The 19,601-nt window shown below is 41.0% G+C and overlaps 1 protein-coding gene across 2 annotated transcripts in view; it reads right to left on the bottom strand.

Moving 5' to 3' along the window:
* The window catches only part of MYOF (myoferlin), a 550,379-nt gene that overhangs the window by 157,895 nt on the left and 372,883 nt on the right, over positions 1-19,601 (bottom strand). For both annotated transcript variants that reach the window (XM_086922487.1, XM_086922488.1), the window contains 4 exons: positions 12,882-13,045; positions 11,452-11,566; positions 10,948-11,053; positions 3,270-3,409 (listed from right to left, as the gene is read on the bottom strand). In XM_086922487.1, coding sequence (XP_086778613.1) covers positions 3,270-3,409; positions 10,948-11,053; positions 11,452-11,566; positions 12,882-13,045 — 525 coding nt within the window. The remainder of the gene's footprint in view (positions 1-3,269; positions 3,410-10,947; positions 11,054-11,451; positions 11,567-12,881; positions 13,046-19,601) is intronic.

Genomic DNA, 19,601 nt, shown 5'->3' with positions numbered 1-19,601 from the left:
CTGCCGCCATCAACACTGAATTGCTGGTCGGCTTTAACTTGCCAGTTTGCTTCGCTGAGGGAAATCCAACTTCTGGAAAGGTTTCTAAATCCAAACATATATGGTTTCAATGAGACAGATGCCTAGATGCTTCTAGGGTACATACTTTGTAATTTGCCCACTAGGAGCTTTGCTGCCTTCATCTATGACACCACAGAAGACTCAACCCACCGTCATCGAGCTCCGCTTCAGATCCAGCTTGCCCCGCCAATGACTTGTTAACGGGCACTTTTTGTTCACAAAAGTTTTTAAGTAGGTAGGGAAACTTTCCACTTGGATGAACCTGGGCCGTGTATCTGACTCGCTGGACAATAAATTTTTTGACGTAAACTTTTAACTTTGACTGATGTAGCCCAACAAGTTAACAGTGGTTGCCACTTTGTGTTTTGCCCCAATTTTCAATTCGATTTCTTAAAATGAATATCATCTGTTCAGCTTATTGGATTTGTGTCATTTTTATAGCATTTTATATATTAAAATATTTTCTGTTTTTCTAAACTGGTTTGGGAACTTTTTTGTGTTGTATTTTCACTTTATTATTATTTGAGTGCTGCATAAATAATGTACACATTGCTTTTATTTTGTGCTAAGCTACCGGAGAGTTAAGCACAGTTTACTGACTTTAGTTCACCCGGACAAGGATTGTGATTATTATTTGAAGTAGGTTCTTACCTCTTCAATGAATACTCTAATTTATAACACCCCATACAATGACAAGAGCTAGAGTAGGTCTAGAAGTAGGAACAGCACATATAATTTTGGTTCTTATCTACATAAGACGTTCAAGGAATAATCACATTAGTTACTCTCTTTTGGCAATCCTTCTCACTTGCAATTAGTACTTTTTTTATTCGAATATACTTAGTTATTTGATTTATTGCATATTAAGATCTTTCTGGTTGCTAGTGCATAGTAGCTAACCCTTGTCAGATTACTGTGGGCACAGCCATACGAGTCATCTGCCTTAGGATCCTCACCCCCAGTTACCATCATTGTGGCCCAGGGGTACCAACAGATAGTTATTTAGCAGCACAAAATGGGTGCTAGTCTTCCATCAACCTTTCTTCAACTCTCTCTGGCACTTACTGCCACCATGGACTTTTCATTCCACAGACTTTGCAGGGTTGGCAGATCCAGACAAGCCGAGCCAGCATTTTAGAGCATGCAGGATCGATCTCTGCAAACTCCAAGGAGCTTGCGGATATCCAGCAGCAATGCCCAAAAGTACCTGTGGATAACCAGTCCTTATTTAACCCAAGATTTACTCAGCAGTGTAGCGTGAGTTGCCAGCTCCCGGGACAAGGCAAGTATTACGCTCCCAACCACAGGAGCGTTAGCACTTCTTGGCGCAAAAAAAAAACCTACAACACCACAACAACACTGTCTTTCCCACTCTCACCACTGCTGCACAGCTCAACACCAGATGCAGCCCAAATCTCAACTCTTCCACGAAGCTCCCTGCAATTGATTGCGTCAAAGTCACCTTTGGCCTTCAGAAGTCACATTTCAGCCACCAGGATTGTATCACAGAATTCAAGATGTTTTGGCTGCTGGGAAGAAGGGGCTGCTTTAAGCCTGTGATATGACTAGTTACTATTTTCTGCAGTGAAATCCTGGGTAAATAAAAACGGTACTGCTTGATGAGCATTGAGGCAAGGTTGAGGGACAAAGATGTGGCTGAACATAGGCGCTATCTAATTGATGAGTCTTTAAGGCCAGTTTTACCTTCCCTGAAAATAAGTTTTTCATAAGCAATTTTGCTTCTCACAGTTCACTGCGATTTGCTAGTTGTTCTGGATAGTTTTTTTCCATTTGAGTAGTATGATGAACATCATACAGTATTTCCGTCAAATGCAATACACCACTGTACAGAACCGTTGATAGTGCTACAGGCTAAAACATTTGCAGGGTTTTCGACTTTGCATCCAAGTTGAGATAAGTAATTTTAGGGAACAGGTAAGTTGAGGAAAGGAAAACTACAGTGGGAGTCACCTAGTATTGTTGTAGCATTAGCTGCACCCCAAAGGTCACCAGAGGTCTGCTTTGAATTATGGTAATACATGTAGCAAGAGCATGGACCTGGGACAAAGAGTCCCATTGTCCTTCGCATGTGACTGTCGGGATCGATGCAGGCTTTTGGATATTCAATTTGACAATTTGTTCAGTTTCATGTCTTTTGCTTGGCCGAGGTGTTAAATTAAAGGGCAGATGACCGTTCGTGATTACTCCCACGTGATAAAAAAAAGTGCTATTTGTGGTTGTGTGTGAGGCAACTAGATCTGGTGCCTGGTGTGCTATAAATGTAATGGAGGAAACAAATCAAAAAATTGGCTTTATAAACGACCAAAGACCATCTATTATTGGGATATATATGTAGCATCAACCCATTTCTGCATGGATTTTTAAAGTTTCAATGTAACAGGTTTGCAAGTAAAAGAAAGTAACCAGTAAGAGAGTAATCAGTAGGTCATACATGCATGTAATTAAAATATAATACTCTCTGGTAGTTCACGAAAAAAGGTGGTATGAAAAATATTTATGTAACACCACATTGGTATGCATGCTCTTATTTCAAATCTATGATCTTGGTTTTATAATTTGCAAATATGATTTTTAAATTAAATTGAAAAAGTAAAATCTCACAACACTACAAGGTAAAGGTCTAAATGCCATTTTTCTACATAACCTATTTCAGAGGTTTGATAGAGCCTTTTGCTGCAGGACACTAGGGAGCACACTGATCATAAACAGTGTATTAATCGCATATTTTCTTCAACAGCTCAACGTCATACCTGTCAAACATGTATGAAACATTCAGACTCCAATCTAACTGGCATTCTTTTTTTTATGCACAGAGCTGCACCCTCAATTCAGCACTTTGTCATTCAAAATGATTACTTTTCAACCATTCCTAAAAATAATTGAGGAATGTGTAACTTTCCCTAAAATATTCCATGACTGAAGTTGCTTTACTAAAGAAGCCTCCAAGGACATTTGGGGGGCAGTAGCTCTTTCCCCAGATATTCTAAGACTGAAGGTTAGAATATTAATTTTGACCTTACAGTGTCAGCCACGCCCACTGCTGCCCTCAGGGCGAAGTTCAGGGCAGGAAACACAAACAAGCAATATAACCGCAATGCCAAGTTGTGATCAATAGAGGACATGGTGAGCCATCACAAGAGTAATACAGATGTTTGTAACGTGAACATTGAAAGCAACAGACTTCTTACCTTAGTAGCCTGACCAACTGCGGAGTCCTTTCTTCGTTTTCGGACTAATCTTCGTCGCCTGTGTGTGTGATACATCTTTTCTGCTGCCACCCAAGACTTTGGGTTATTGTCCGGAGGAATAGTTATTCCATATTCCCATCCTACAAATACAATCGTTAGTTAGATTAGACTACTTGTCCTCACATTCAAATGCAAAATGGCGAGGTTGATCTATTACAGGGATGTAATTCAGACTGCTGCAACCCCTGTAGTTTGGGGTGGGAGGGCAACCTTCAGGCAGTCCTTTTTTAGTCAACGGGCAGTGAATATCTAAGATATGGGAGACTCAGGGGCCCCTAAACACATTCTGCAGAGTGCCCAATTATTTTGCATTAAGCCACTGCAATATTCTTAAACTTTCTAGAAACATACAGGTAAAATGTAAATTGATACTTGTATAGCGCACTACTCACCCACAAGGGTCTCAAGGCGCTTGTACGAATACCGCTGTGGAACCCATCCTGGCTTTCCCTGTGAGGCGTCCACTCCTGGGCACCCCCAAGGTGGAGGCCAGGCATCCTTAGTGTTGTGGGGGCCTTTGTGGAGATTAAGCAAGCTATTGCCCAGAGTTGCAGAGTGGGACTCCATGATTGGAATAGGCACCGAGGCGAGAATTATCAGGTTCGTGCAATTTTAAGCCCAAGACCCGCCGAGGCAGGGAATTGAACCCTGGTCCCGGGCTAGACCTCTGCATCAGGGTCTGCCGCTCTAACCATTGATTTAACAACAAGGGGTGGTGATGGACAGAGTCTCTGAATTAAGCAGAATACTCTCACCCAGTCAAGAGATCAGGGCTAGATCCAACACCGTTTTTTAGCTCACTGCACCATCCCAGCTCAGAACCTGGCTATATGCAAATTAGTCTGTTCCTGTCCCAGTGCATGATGCACTGACTCGTTTTGTCCACCATAAGCGTGGAAGGGTATGCTCAGACATGAGTCCCTTGCTCACTGCACCATCAGGATTCAAGCAAGCCGGGCCGAAGACGGAACTGTAATGCCAGAACCGGTCCCCGGAAGCTTGTTTCCTTTCCAGTAAAAGAATTGGCTTGGTAGTTTGGTCTGCCCTGTTCCCATGATGCACTGGGCCAGGGACAGACTAATTTGCATGTAGCCAAGTTTTGAGCTGGGATGGTGCAGTGAGCTAAAAAACGGTGATGGATCAAGCCCTGATCTCTTGACTGGGTAGGAGTGTTCTGCTTAATTCAGATACTCTGTCCATCACCACCCCATTTTCTGACTCGTTTTGTCCACCGTAAGCGTGGAAGGGTATGCTCAGACATGAGTCCCTTACTCACTGCACCATCAGGATTCAAGCAAGCCGGGCCGAAGACGGCAGTAATGCCAGAAACCGGTACCCGGAAGCTTGTTTCTATTCCAGTAAAAGAATTGGCTTGGTAGTTTGGTCTGCCCTGTTCCCATGATGCACTGGGCCATGGACAGACTAATTTGCATGTAGCCAGGTTCTGAGCTGGGATGGTGCAGTGAGCTAAAAAACGGTGATGGATCAAGCCCTGATCTCTTGACTGGGTAGGAGTGTTCTGCTTAATTCAGATACTCTGTCCATCACCACCCCACTTTCTGACTCGCTCTAACCATTGAGCCACACTTCTCCACGTAGCATTGTGGAACAATGCTTGATTTCAAGGTGACCATATTCCCTCTTTACCATAGGCTTAACACCTAGCATTAGTAGTTAACCAAAGTTTCAATATGTGATCATTAATTGGGGAAGTGGAAAAATCAGAATTGCATAATGTCTGGAAAACATAAGGATTATCCCCAATTTTTTCAGCTTCGAATCTTAAAGGATTGCTTTCTATAATTTGCTTTGGTAGATTTAAACTAAGGTCATTTTCTATGCACAGCTATTGAGGTGGCTATCTAATACAGAATTCAGCTGCTGGTATTTAAAGGTAGGTATTTCACAAAGCTCAATAAATCCCAAACCATATAAGGAGCAGACATACAGCATACCCTCCAAACGTAAGTGACGGCCTCAGTGGATAACTACTAACCAGTCATGTGAGACAAATGGCACATTGGCTCATACTCGAAATAAAAAAAGTTTTAAAAAATTGTCTGCACAGAGGTACCAGCACTACAAAATAGAAAAATCAGGAATAGATTAAGTCCAGAACTTAGTGTTCAAGTTGGTCTTCACCGGAGAGAGAAAAGAAAATGAAAATTGACTCCTGGAAAGGCACGTTGGGGAGATCGACTTTTGCATAGCAGCAGGTACACAAGAATGTGTGACTCTTTCAGTGTAACACAAGCATGTATTATTGTATGCCTTATTCCTACAGCCTTGACACAGGGGGTATCATTGGGATACTAATGAACCACCAGAGAACATAGTGAGTTAGAAGATGTGTTCAGCGTGAATTCAGAGAGGAGGAGGAAGGTTGCAAGTGAATCTACAGCACTGCATGCTAGGACTAAATGCTTACAGGGTAAGTGACATTTTCTGTTTGAAGCAGGTCTGCTTTAGATACACATGCCTTACATCAACTATAAAGCAGTTCCCTCCCAGCTATGGCTTGTGGGGGAATGATGCAGAAGTTTGAAATAAGATCCTTCGCAATTCTGACCAACCACAGAATGTTATCCTGCAAGTATGTCCACACAATAATGCTTTGTGAATGTGTGAGGTGTTGACCAGGTAGCTGCCTAGCAGATATCAGCAAATTGGGATCTTCTTATTTATTTATTTATCGTATTTATAGAGCGCTCTGCAACCCTACGGGCATCCTGGCGCTGTGTACATATAACTGAAACGCTGTGCATCCGGGGCAGAAGGGATCTCATTTGATTCTGTATAGTTAGATTTTAGGAAAAAGCCATGTTTTCACCTTTTTTCGGAAAGCCATCAGTTCATCTGTTTTCCTGATGTCAATAGGTAGTCTATTCCACAGATGAGCTGCCGCTATGCTGAAGGCTCTGCCACCATAGGTGACTTTCCTAATCCTGGGTATCCTAATGAGATTAGAAGAGTAGGATCGAAGGGACCGGGTGGTTTGATACCATTTAAATTTGTTTTGAAGTGGTCGGGGCCCATCCCATGCACTGCCTTAAAGACAGTGCATAGGGATTTAAAAAGGATCCTCTGGTGTACAGGTAGCCATTGTAGATCAGCCAATGCGAGGGTAGTAGAGGATCTTCGTCCTCGGGAGAGTGCCAGCTTTGCTGCAGCCGCCTGGATGCTCTGAAGTCTGGAAATCAGGAAGGCAGGGGATTCCAGTAGCAGAGCATTACAGTAATCCAGGCGGCTGAGAATGGTACTCCTAACTATGGTGGCTCTAACCTGTGTTGGTAGAAGGGGCAGCAGCTTTCGAAGACCTCGCATTAAGGCGAAGCAGCTACTCACCTGCTTATTGACATTGGTCTCTAAACTCAGACTGTCATTGAAGCTGACTCCAAGGTTCCTCACTGATTTCACTGGGGTTAAAGAAAGCTATGGGGACTTCTTTTTTTACGTGTGGGGTGCGACTTTGGGGTTCAGGGAGTACACATTTAGCCTTGTCATAGCAAGTCTGAATGTATTTGATAAATGAACTGGAGATATTTTTCTTGGAAATAGGGTGACACTTCTAGAAGATATCTGGCAACATTTGTAGAAAGACTTAGTCCTGGATATATAATGAGTGCCCACTTAACATCTAAGCTATGTAACACTTTTTCCATTACTTACAGAATCAGGTTGGGAACAGGAGATGGGCAGCTTAATAGTCTGGTTAATGTGAAAAGGTGAGGCTACAATAGGTAAGAACTGTGAATTGATTCGAAGGACTACTTTTTTCTTTTGTACCTGCATGAATGGTTCTTGAATAGTACGAGCTTGTAACTCACCGAGCACGAAGTGAAGAAAAGTCACATTGTAGAAAAGGAAATGCAAGTTGCAGGCATGCAGGGGTTCAAAAGACTGCCCGTGGGCCTTGTGGAAACCATATTAAGGTTTCCTAACTGGTGCTGGAGATGTTCTTGGGGGTATCATTCTTTCGTCCCTTCATGAATGCTTTCAGCAACAGTAATCCTCAATAGGGATGAGTGTTCCCTGTTCTGCATGCCTGTGGCTATAGCAGCTAAATGGAGTTATATAAAAGGTTATGCTAGATCTGCCTGAAGGAATAGAGGGCAGCACTTGATAATCGGACCTTGAAGCAGTCTTATTGCTTGGAGATGCAGCACTGGACAAATACTTTCCAATTGTCTTAAAAGCATGCACATGTAGTGGGCCTATATTCCTCATGTATGAACGTAATACCCTCCACCTGGAGGTTTAGGTATCTATACTCCAGGACATCAGATAACCAATAGCTAGGTTGCGCTACTTGGGTTGTGGGTGCCATATTTGGCTGTGTGAGAAGGGCTGGCCTGATTTTAGGTTCTCTTGGGCACTGATTGACATTTCCAAAAGCATGGAGTACCAGGGATATTTAGCCCAAGGTGAGGCAACCCGGGTTAGGGTCATGGAAGACTGCCTCATTTCCCTCACTACCTATGGGAGGAGTGTGAGAAAAGGAAACTGGTAAGCAAATATCCCTAACCAGTTCATCCAAAGTGTATTGGTCATGGTCTGTTGGTGTGGATACCTAGAGGTAAAGATTGGACATTTACTTTGGTGAAGAAATGATCAATGTCTAGGGCTCCCCACCACTGGGCTGGAAGTACCTTTGGAGGACGTGTAGGTGCGATTCACACTCGTGGACGTGATGTGTTATGCTAAACACACCTGCAAAGTAAATGCTCCCCCCGCCCACTCTCCCCCAGAAGGTGTTCCAACAGGAGAAGGATCTTGTAGTGGATTGCCCAGTGCCAGATCTCGTGAAACCGCAGATAGAAGCGGAGAGGGGAAGAACCCCTTAACTGGTTCATGTCTGTAGTACATCGCTGTCATGTCATCTGTCCTTACAAGGACCATCTTGTGGAGAAGCAAGAAGGTCTATGAGCTCTAAGTAGTTGATGCGTCTCCCCTGGTGGAGGGTGGTCCAAGTGCCTTGAACAGTCATGCTGCTGAGATGAGCAATGCATTGATGGCAATAGTCACCTGCTGGTTCACCACTGAAGAAAGTGTAGTAATGTCCTTTATCAACATTAGATCTTCCCAGTGCCCCTCCACTTGCGACCATGGTCTTTGGAGACATTGTAGGAGTGTAGACATGCAGTCTGGCTTGCCGCACAATTACTATGCAAGGTGCCATCATACCCAAGAGCTTCATTACACTTCTTACAGTCAATGGGCGAGTAAAGGAGGGTATGACAATCTTGTGCAAGTTTAAGACTGAGCCCGTGAAGGGCTGGATCTCTTGAGGCTTCTTTATGTTTGCAGTGGACCCTAAACTGTGGGGCAGAGTTAGATCTGTCTGAGTGAGTGCTAGGCATTGCTACCTTCGGCTTGTGTGTATCAGCCATTCATTGAGACATGAGACTTGAATCTCTGCTACGTGTATATGAGTGAACATCAGCACCAGAAACTTGGTAAAGGACCCTGGAGCTGCTAATGATCCTGAAGGACACTACTGTGAATTGGTAGTGTTGTCCACTTACCACAAACAAGAGGTATTGATGATGGATGAGGTGGAGAAGGATGTAGAAGAAGTATCCTTTAGAGCCAACACTCATGAAGACTCCATGATGTTGCAGTTGTATGACGTCCTGACAAAATGTCATGTGAAATTGCTCATATAATATGTACTGTTTGAGCGGCATAAGGTTCAAGGGACCCATCCTTCTTTGGAATAAGGGAGCACAGTGAATACCTTTGCCCCCTGTAGGTATAGTGGCTCCGGCTGTACTGCACCCATTTGAATGGCGCTGGATAGTGTTTTAAAGATTCCGTGGATGGCTTATGTCAAGGGCGCCCTGGAAAGTCTTGGTAGGCCCAATCTTTTTAGCCACCCTAATACAATTTGCAAGGGGGACGTGAAATGGATTAAGGATAATTTCCTGAGGATGGCAGCGTCAAAGCGGGAGAGTGAGGAGCTGACTAAACCCAGAGCCAGAGCAAACTTCCTCCTCTTGACTACACCATCGATTGAACCTTATCGAACAATTGTAAGCCGTCCATACCATCGACACCTTCTTGTTAGATTTAGGTTCAACATCATACAGTATTCATTGGGAGTTTTTTCCTGTATGGGGGGTGCCAGATGAGTCAATTCCTTGTAGCTGCGATAACTTCTCAGAGCAGTCCCTTATACATTTTGTAATGTTTTGTGAGCACTTCAAGAAGAGTAGAAAATTATACCTGGTCCCTATTTTAAGGGAAGCAGGTTTTATGCAGGTGCGCCCAGCGTTACTTCATTTACAGTTATTAGGAGTACCAAGATAATCTTCGGGGTTGCTAGCTTTCTGGTGGCAGCTATGCGTACTAAAACCAGGAAGCTATCCCCGAAGGACCTGGAAGGGCACCCTCATTATACTGCAGACTTAGCTAATATTTTTTAAATTAACTATTCTTCTTATGACTACACGGTGTATGTATTGCTTTTGTATTAACATCTAAATTATTGAACGGACCTACATATCACTGACTGATTTTTTAACTGTTTTATCCATATGAAATATACGATATGTAAAACAATTTTTTTTTTAACAATTGTTTTTATAAATTGCATTGTATTGTTGCTTTTATGATTTTAACTAATCGAATAAAGCTGGCTTTTGACTTTGAATGGGAGCGCTGACCTCTTCTTGCAAGAGAGTGAGGTGATCTTGGAAGACGGTCTGTCGATGTGGTGGTATGATGAGTGGGGTGGAATTCTAAGCAGTAGCGTTACAGAACTGTGGCTAATACAGACTGACGTGAACTGATTTTCATACAGCGCATGTTGAAATCGCTTAATCTCAGGGCCTCCTTTGTTAGAGGCAGCGCTACCCATGCCTTTGTTGCCCCTATAGTTTGCCACAGTTGTCTCCTTCCAGCCTGGGACTCATACAGGGCTGTTGGTGCCAATAAAACTGCACTTCGCCAGATGGTTTGGTCTTAGTAACCCCCCCAATTTGGCAATTTGGCACTGGGTTTGTGTGCCAAACCCCACAGGCTCCCATAGCCCAATTCCTGCTATTGGTGGGGTGTTGGTGGATGTGCATGTGTATTTACACCCATATTTGGGTGTCCTTTGTGGCCTGCCTGACTTGTAATAAGAGTGGGCAGGTGGTTGAAATGTAACTCGGACCTCTAGCTCCGATGAGTCATCCAAAAATGTGAGAGTATGTATGGATGACCCTGAACAATTGGTTTACTATCTAAAAAATGTGGATGCCCTGAAGTTGTTCACATTTGTAACCGATGTGGACTTTGATTTTAGCTGTAATGTTTTGATCATGAAACTTCATGACAGACTAGAAAACCAATATAAAGAAAATATGGAACAGTCAACAATTTGATTGGACTTTTGTATTGAATTTACATTTTTGGTCAGTGCACTGCTATATTTGTTTTCCAAAAATATCTTCACAATTAAAATATTACACATTTTAATTGTTATTCATTTTTATTTGTTTCTAGTTGGTTTCATTTAATCTTTTAGCATGGTTTTCCCATACACTTGAAAAAATCTCAACTTCAGCCTTCCGACGGCAGTTACTTACAGTGAATGTCTCTTCACAATCAATTTTCATCAACAAAACTGTTATACCTTTCTCATCCACAGCTCGATTTATATCATATATCCAGGCGTCATCTTCCCAAATCCAACCTAGTGGACAATCAATTTCATTTGGTGGAGCTGCTTTTTCTCCATTCTAGAACCAAGAAAGTAACAAAACATCATATGGTCAGTAACCTAACAGGTCCCATGTGATTTAAGGATTACATACTTTAATTTTCTCTTTTATGAAAGCGACTGATGTTGGATGGGAGACTATGGCAGGCTTCCACTGTGAATATGGGCAAAATACCAGCCAGGGCTACCCAAGTGTTTCTGCAGCCCTGGGTGCTGGAAAAAGTTTGATGTTTCTTACCATTTTCCACGATGGTTACCTTTCAGAGGCAAACGCATTAATCATTGTTTCAACAATGCTAGTTTGATATCTAGGCCTAACAGAATTTTCATATAACGCATACTCTTGTTTCTACATCTGAAGGAAACATTACATTATAATAAACGAAAATATATTTTTTATGTAGGTGTACAACTCACAGCATCAGTGAAAGTTTCATTTGCTTGCTTCCATTCTCCCCCAGGATATCTGCTCTCATTCTGATACACTTCATCTGTAAACTCACTGTGTCCAGCGTCCGCTTCTGTTAGCAAACTGCAAAAAATAAAACAGTAATCAAACATATGAACTTACAAACCCCTTTAAAGGCAATCTGGTTGTTTTAGAAGTGTCCCATCACAACCATCGGTCTTGATGTGACATAACAAGTAAAAATCATGGTGCCAGAATATGTGCGCTATGTACACCAGGGTACACTACCCGTTTAATGGTAGAGAGATTTCCTAGAAGTGATAAAGTTAAACCTGCAATTTTATATTCTTAACTTTAAAGATGGGCTAATAGGATATTAATTCCAGTATTGTATTTTGCCTTGGTGCACATTAATCCTTCAGAAACCCATCAATTAGGTTTAGAAACATTGGTTAAATAACTATATTGAGATCACATTAAATTGTTGCAGTGTGGAATCACCCAAGTGAGGATAGGCGCTAATGTAGCTAAGAGGATATTAGCATGAGAGAGACATTTGTAACCACTTTGGAACCTTTATCTGGTTAGTCATTTTGTGTAGAGTGCAGGTTTATCACAATACCACTATTTCTAGCTATTGGCTAAGTGTCTGTCAGTGGCTACTCTGCTAACTGGCCACCATAAGGAACACAAGTCATTTTTTAAAACCTTTTACATGTGATATGTTCCGATGCAAAAGACTTATGAAATTGAATGAAGCATCTTCCTTAGACAGCAATCTATAGGCTGTGATAGAAGTGAGATTTTCCTTAAAGACCTCACAGTTGGAGATTTGTTATGCTGTCATGGTTTATTTGTAGTCACGCTCAAGAGAACGTCTTCTTGTCTTAATGATGCTCTTTGAGGTCCAGGCCATACATCCATGCTTGAGGGACCAGGGGTGTTAAAGAATGTGCCCCAAGGTCGATTTAGGTGAAGGGAGGGCTTAGTGTTCCTGAAAATGTGATGTTCTGAGCCTTAAAATAATAGAGATGTTGGGAATAATGGTTCCAAAATGGAAACATTTTTGAACGGCTCACCAATTTAACTATTACATTGCATCAGCTGAACCATGGCTTTAAAAACAACCATTTTAAAAAGGTTTCTCCATGGAGAAAGCACTGTACTAACAAACCAAACAATTATCTGAAAATATAACTTATGGAATCCCTTTTAACCAAGTTTATGAAATTTACTTTGAGTCTTGCAGAATTACGCACTCAAGATTCCTTTTTTAGTGTATTTACATTGCACACCCTGTATCTTAGACAAGTGGTAGATACAAGAATGTGTTCGATTGTTTCATGACCGGGATACAGTGTATCCTTTCTCACAACAAAATGACAATTAGAAAACACTTCAAAAAGTATACTATCGGACAGTTAAGGAGCTCTCTGACCTTCTCTGAGGATCTATTGCCCAATCGCCTTCCCATTCCCAGCCCTTCGGTGGCATGAAGCTTTCTTTTCTTAGCTTGATTGTTCCAGTAACGTCCGAAAACTTGTGGCGCTTCAGCAGTCCTGTGGTTCCCCATTTTCCAAACATCGCTGCTTGATTTTCATACTAGGGAAAGAAGTAAAGGCATAACAAAATCAAAAAAAGATGCCAAATATGTGAAAAAATAATGGTCCAAATGATTTTTTTAAAGTAGACAATAAAAAAAATATATATGGATTAAAGGCAGCAAAAACTTTTGTTCCCAAGGCAGGGAACCCACTCAACTTAAGATGAGAAACGGTGATGTCCTTGTGGTGAAAGTCTAGAAATACACAACGAGGAGGCGTGGGCAAGTTTATTTAATGTTACGCCAAAGTAATTGTGAGATTCCATATTTCATACCTCCAGTTCCCTAGGGTGTTTGTTAACACCCTAAAGCAGAACAAAGCACTAACCACTCACAACATAACACTGCATCACCAACTAAAGTAATGCACAATTGTTACTGACCTACAAAGAGACAGCATCATAGATGTGCTACAAATTTGGGAGCTAACATGTCAAGCCTCCTCTTTAAATTAAGACATGAACAGATTTGCACAGGTAGCAGCTTAGCAGATGTCAATAGCAGCACAACAAAATTAAAATTGAGAAAGAACAGCTAGTGTACCTTTACACATATCCAAATCATTACATAATGTAAATCACAATGGCTTCTCGGGTAAGTGGTACACCTTTTGGCAAAAAAAGTCCACTTTGGGACTGCTTTCTGTAAAGTCGAAGACACAGCCAGCACCACTCTTTATAAACAATGTGGGCAAATTGTGTTGTGGGCTGTAATGGTTTAAGACTGAGCAAAACCTGGGTCCCCAGTACTTCTTTCTGACTAATATTTCACTAAGATAGCATGCTACTAAACAAAAAGTCAAGGATGGTGTGATCCTGGACCTCGCATTGCCCATCTCACATTACCCACAGGTACTAGACTCCGTCTGCATTACAGCAGATATCTAAAATCACTAGCAATCCTTTAAAGACATTTCCTGGTATCAAATTGGGTTGCAGCCTCATTGAAGCTTGGCAAGCAAGGGAGAAGCAAACAGGTAAACAGGAGACACAGGCAGCCATTGCAAAATGAATGCTTAATTCACTCACCAAACTGAGGACAAACAATTCACACTGGCTGACTGTTTTGGTATAACAGATTGCGCCAACATTTTAGAATTCCCTTGAGAGAATTAAACAATTGAAAGGCATGAGAAATTGTTGATTACTGTCAACATCTTCATATGCCTTTGTAATAATATTTCAGTTGTTATATTATTGCAAAGGCTAGCAAGTGAGAGGCACATGTGCCTGGATGCTTCATGATAGTCGCTACACAAATTTATCGTAGACTTGATGCACAGTGGTGCTTAAATCATTAAATATTTCTTGAATGTTTGTTGTTCTTTTAAACTAAAGAGAAAACAGAATATTAATCACGGTTCACAATATTCAGCATTGATTATTCTACAGCAGTGAAAAATTCCAGAATTAGATGGAATATGCATATATTTACAAGTAGTGCTAAGGCATAGTTTGTTTGGAAACCATCATGAAACATCAAGGAATCCACTAGAAATAAGAATTGGTGATGGTATTACAGAGCTAGATAAATCGTTGAACGGGGCAAAACAATATTGTTTATGTCCTTGTTATGATGAAGGCTCCCAGGTTGCCATTTTGACTATTTGTTTTGTTTACGGATAACTACAGAATTTTTTTCCCCCACTCTGGATTTATTTTAAATATGGATAAAATGGAAAATGAGTCTTTGAGGGTTTCTTAATAGCGTTAGTTCTGACTGTCAGGCCAATAGCTGTGCATATTGGCAGGTTGAGGAGCAGATGCAAAAATCGGATTTTCAATGAAGCTAAAATATTTCAAACTGCAATGTTTGTGTTTCCATAGAAGTGGGCTGATGTTTCAAGTATGGGCACTTAAAACTTATAAATCCACAAGACATTAAAATGTGAAAGTTCATTTATGTGTTTACTAAGTGTGAAACTACACTAGTTGCAGCTCAATTGTTCACAAATCCCAAAATGAATATGTGTCAATAGAGATGAAATGCACAAAAAAGAAATTTAGCTAAATCCAGAAATACATCTGAAAAATTAAAAACTAGCACTGAAAGCCCGAGTTATGATTTATTAGTTATCTAACAGCTTCTTAAACTTAGAAGTAGTTATTGTCATACTTCTAAATTAGGTTTACTGTATTATAATAAGCATTCTGAGGGTATCTGGTTGTTTTATGCTTAACACAACTTATATCTTCAAGAACAAAAACGTCGAGTTGAATTAATGCATCTGTCCCTTACCTTGGCTGAAGTCCCTCAAATCAATATAGAATTATCAAGTTAGGCTATTGTGCGGAAGCAGTACCCTTGATCCAGAAACTTTTTTTTTTAAAACATAACTGTGGTGCTTAGATATACACCTATAATGGTATAGTCTACCATTCCCCCAGAGCAGCACACCGGAGTCAATAGATATTATTTACTGTGGTCCTAGAGGACACGCCACAAAATCATATTCTGTTCCATGCTCAGTTTTCAGACCCAAATCCCACACAACGGTCAGCCAAGCACAATCTATGAAAGTCAACCTCTAGAGCAAGTTGGATGCATTCTGAAGAAATGTAAAAACACTGAATTAAAGCACCAGAGTTTTTCGTGCTTTTCACAAGTTGCTCAAGAGTGCAATGAGCAGACAGAAAGAAGGGAATCATGGTGAAGATAGTCAGACAGGTAATTTTACAACTAGCTAGATTACTTGAAATCCATTTCAAACTGGAAAAGTCTAATGAAAAGTGTTTTCTTAATTCATAAGCAATGGTCTTCGTGGCTGAATTATAAGCTGTAGATGGCTAACAGATGGGTATCCACAGCATCTATTTTACGATATCAATGCTCATCCTATAGACCTCTAATTTCTTGGAAGAAGTTGCTCAGCTTTATCCCGACACCTTCCTTTACTTGTTTGCGATGCCGTAAATATTTCCATTCTGATTATATTCATTGAATCTGGAAAACTGCCCCTGAATTGTTACCTTTCGAATTGAAAATGAAAGTGTGATCTGAATAATATAAGAAAAGATTAATTTTGCAAGTGTGATACAGCACACAAAAATGTATATTTGTAGTTTTAAGGAAATAAGAAAGAAATCAACATGCAGTGCACAGGACTCTGGGTATGGAGTATTTGCGTTCCTGGAGTATGGCTATTTCATCTGTTGACTGAACAATATTTGTTAAAGAATGCGGTGTCTGCTTTCTGAATGGAATATGTGACATTACTAGGAATAGTATAATTTACTATTCCTACTCCAATTAGCGCCACAGCAGGGAATGTGTTGGACTTAAAATCCAACACACTCCCTGGTGTTGCAAGCCATCTAGCGCAAGTCGTAGAAACAATTTGCGTTGTAATGCCATGCGTGGTAACAACGCAGACGATGTAATGTCCGCGTTGTTACCAATGCGCGTGGCACTGACAGCATTGTGAACGCTGTCTCCCTTCTGGAAGTATCTGTTGAAATCACTGAAATCCAATAAATAATGTAAGGTATTTCACTAACCTATTTATGTAATAGAGCACTAAATGCTTGTCTGTGTTGGGGAAAAACTAACATCACAACATTTGCTCATCACTAGAGGAGCGCGGAATGACGATGAGGTGCAAAGAGACTATTGGATGACCATTTTACTCTTCATTCTTGAAGCAAGAAGGAGGGCTTATTAGTGACAGGTGAGGGAATAAAGAATGAGAGATAAGGAGCGATAGAGGAGGAATTGTGGATGTCCATGCACTACACCCTCAAAACTATCAGGAAAGTTCTTCCGTATTTGGAGAAAGAGCACAGGAAAACTGCCATTACTGGTCTAGTCCTTTCACGCTTGGACTATTGTAACAGCCTGATGTTAAACGCCCAGCAGAGCGTTCTTAATAAACTCCAGTTACTGCAAAATGCGGCTGCCCGCCTGATCACCGACACTCCCAAATTTGCATCGGAAGCTCAGGACCTGGTGAACCTTCATTGGTTGCCAATTCGCAAGAGAATTGCTTTTAAAGCGCTATGCATGGTCTTCAAGGCCCTACATGACATGGGTCCTAGATACATGAAACTGCTCTTCCGTTGGCATAAACCAGCAAGAACCCTGAGATCTGGGGAACTGGCACTGGTTACAGGCCCCAGAGTTAAACGAGCACGCTGGGGAGGCAGGAGCTTCTCCCTCGGGGCGGCAGAGGCTTGGAACAAACTGCCACTCCACCTTAGACAATCCTCGGACCTGATGGCCTTTAGGAAAGAGCTCAAGACCTGGCTCTTTACTCATTAATCCCTTAGCTACCCACTTACACTGGTTCAATTATGCTAGCACCAGGACACCCCCGGGTAATAGAGCGCTCTACAAATGTAAAAAATAAAATAAATAAATAAATAAGAGTGTTACACATGACACCACAAATCTATGTTGTTAAGAAGAGCGAGAAAAATGTGAAATAGAGTTGGAGTGGTGGAGGTAAAATATTACACAAGAAATTGTTTGTCATTTTTAAAATGTGTAACCTTGGGAGTCTGAGGAGGTGTGGCCTCTAATTTTTCTTCTTTATTTTGATCTTTGGCACTTCAATTTCCAATTAACACATTTTCATCATTACAACTTGTGACATAGATTTCATATTTCTTTAAGTTCAAGGGATGAAATAGCACTTAAAATACTGACCAGTCATTATTTCAATTGAGAAGCAATCTGGTTTAGCATGAGGGTTGCCATAGAACATTCCTAGGCATAAGTTTCGGCAGTCAGAGAAGATTAACTTTAGCAGGGAGTAGGTTGGCACCCACTATCATTCAGCTCACTCATATCATTCCCAAATTTATGAACTAGTTGACAACTGGATCAAGACCAAATGGATGAGTCTTGAATCAGATACAACCAAGTCATTATTATGAACTCCAGCACTAACACGCAAAGTCAGTACAAATGTTAAAAGACTGAGGATTTACTTGAATGATAAAACATTGTTGAAAGTCCCACTTAATACAGTCAGACCAGTCATGTCTACCTACAACTCTATAGGAAAGGTTAACTTTTTTTGGAGGATAATCTGGCCATAGCACCTCATCATAAAAAGAAAAGAATAAACTCAACTGACTTTTCAAAAGACACATCCACTTTGAACTGAAACATAAGCAACTCAGACATGACTAAGACGTGTTGGACATAATTGCTAAAATGCAGTTTTACTTTTGGTACAGCAAGCAACAAGGCCCACGTTTGGGTATATGCATCACACTTAACATGTATCAAAGTGAAGATGGAAAAGTCATGGATGGAACACTTGAATTAATTTCAGTGCTAGGTTGAAAAGTAGCCCACTGTGATTTGTATTTTGAGATTTATTCAGGTAAACCATCCATGGTTTTCCAGCATCTAGAATAGTCAGAACCTGGGCCACTAGCAGTCCCTTTCAGCCATCAACAGGCAACTCATACTTACCGCTTATGAGGACGATGTGGCAATCTTCTCTTCCAATCCGGCATTAGCTATTTTCCAGATTTTCCATAAGGCATATTTTTTCGGGGAATTCTCTGGCTACAAGTTAAATGTAGGCAAAACACAGGTCTTTCTGAATTTTAAGTTTGACCCTCCTATTCTGGTGGCTACAACCTCAGTGGTTTACTTAGGCATTAGGTTATGCCCTTTTGTCCCCAATATCGTTAAAATAAATTATGAAACCTTATTAACTGCCACTATTATTAAATGAAAATCTTGGAACAAGCTACCACTCACGAATATTGTGCGAGTTAATATTATAAAAATGAATATCCTCCAAACTTTTCATATTGGTTTCACGCAATCCCACTAAGGGTCTCTGATTTTTTTTTTTTTTAATCGGCGCCTCAATGGTGCTATCAGTAGTTTTATGTGGGGATATAGGCATGCCAGATGATTATTAAAATTCCCCTATAAAATAAGAGAGCTCTCCCTCCCGTACTTTAGGCTTCATTTCTGGCTCACTTTTACCGGCTGTGTTCGCAGTCTATTGACATACGGCGACTTCAATCAAATACCACTGAACTATCGACTTGCTTCAGGAGCATAAGCCAGGCTTTTTCTCTACCATTTCGATTATACCAATTATTATGAGGATGCAGTTCAAGGTACTGAAAGATATTTGGATTTTGAAGGGAGTCTGCTAGAGATATTCAGTCAAAATACCCCCATATGGGATAACCTTGACCTCTTTTTGTTTCTAGTGAAGCAACCTGCAGAGTATGGATAGATTGTGGTATTACAACAGGCAGCGGAGGTTCAGATGTCGTTAGAATTGATGGACCGTTCTGTACACTCTGTGAATCTCAAACTCCAGCACTGGTGTACAGTGTCCTTTTTATATTTTACTCCAGACGTAATCCTAAAATGGGGAGTAACACCATCAATAGACAGAATATATATAACTAGATGCCCCAAGTGCAACCTCCTGGCTGCCGATGCCCTGCATATGTCTGCGCTCTGCCCTGGCTTGGAAACATCTTGGAAAGGGGTGATAAAATATTTGTCATTAAGTTTGGCCCTTCCCATACAACTGACACCTAAGGAGATAATGATGGGCTTTAAATAGGACTTTAC

Source organism: Lissotriton vulgaris, chromosome 5 (assembly GCF_964263255.1).
Source record: "Lissotriton vulgaris chromosome 5, aLisVul1.2, whole genome shotgun sequence".
NCBI lineage: Eukaryota > Metazoa > Chordata > Amphibia > Caudata > Salamandridae > Lissotriton > Lissotriton vulgaris.
The sequence above is the reverse complement of the archived record's forward strand: the minus strand, read 5'-3'. Positions and strand labels throughout refer to the sequence as shown.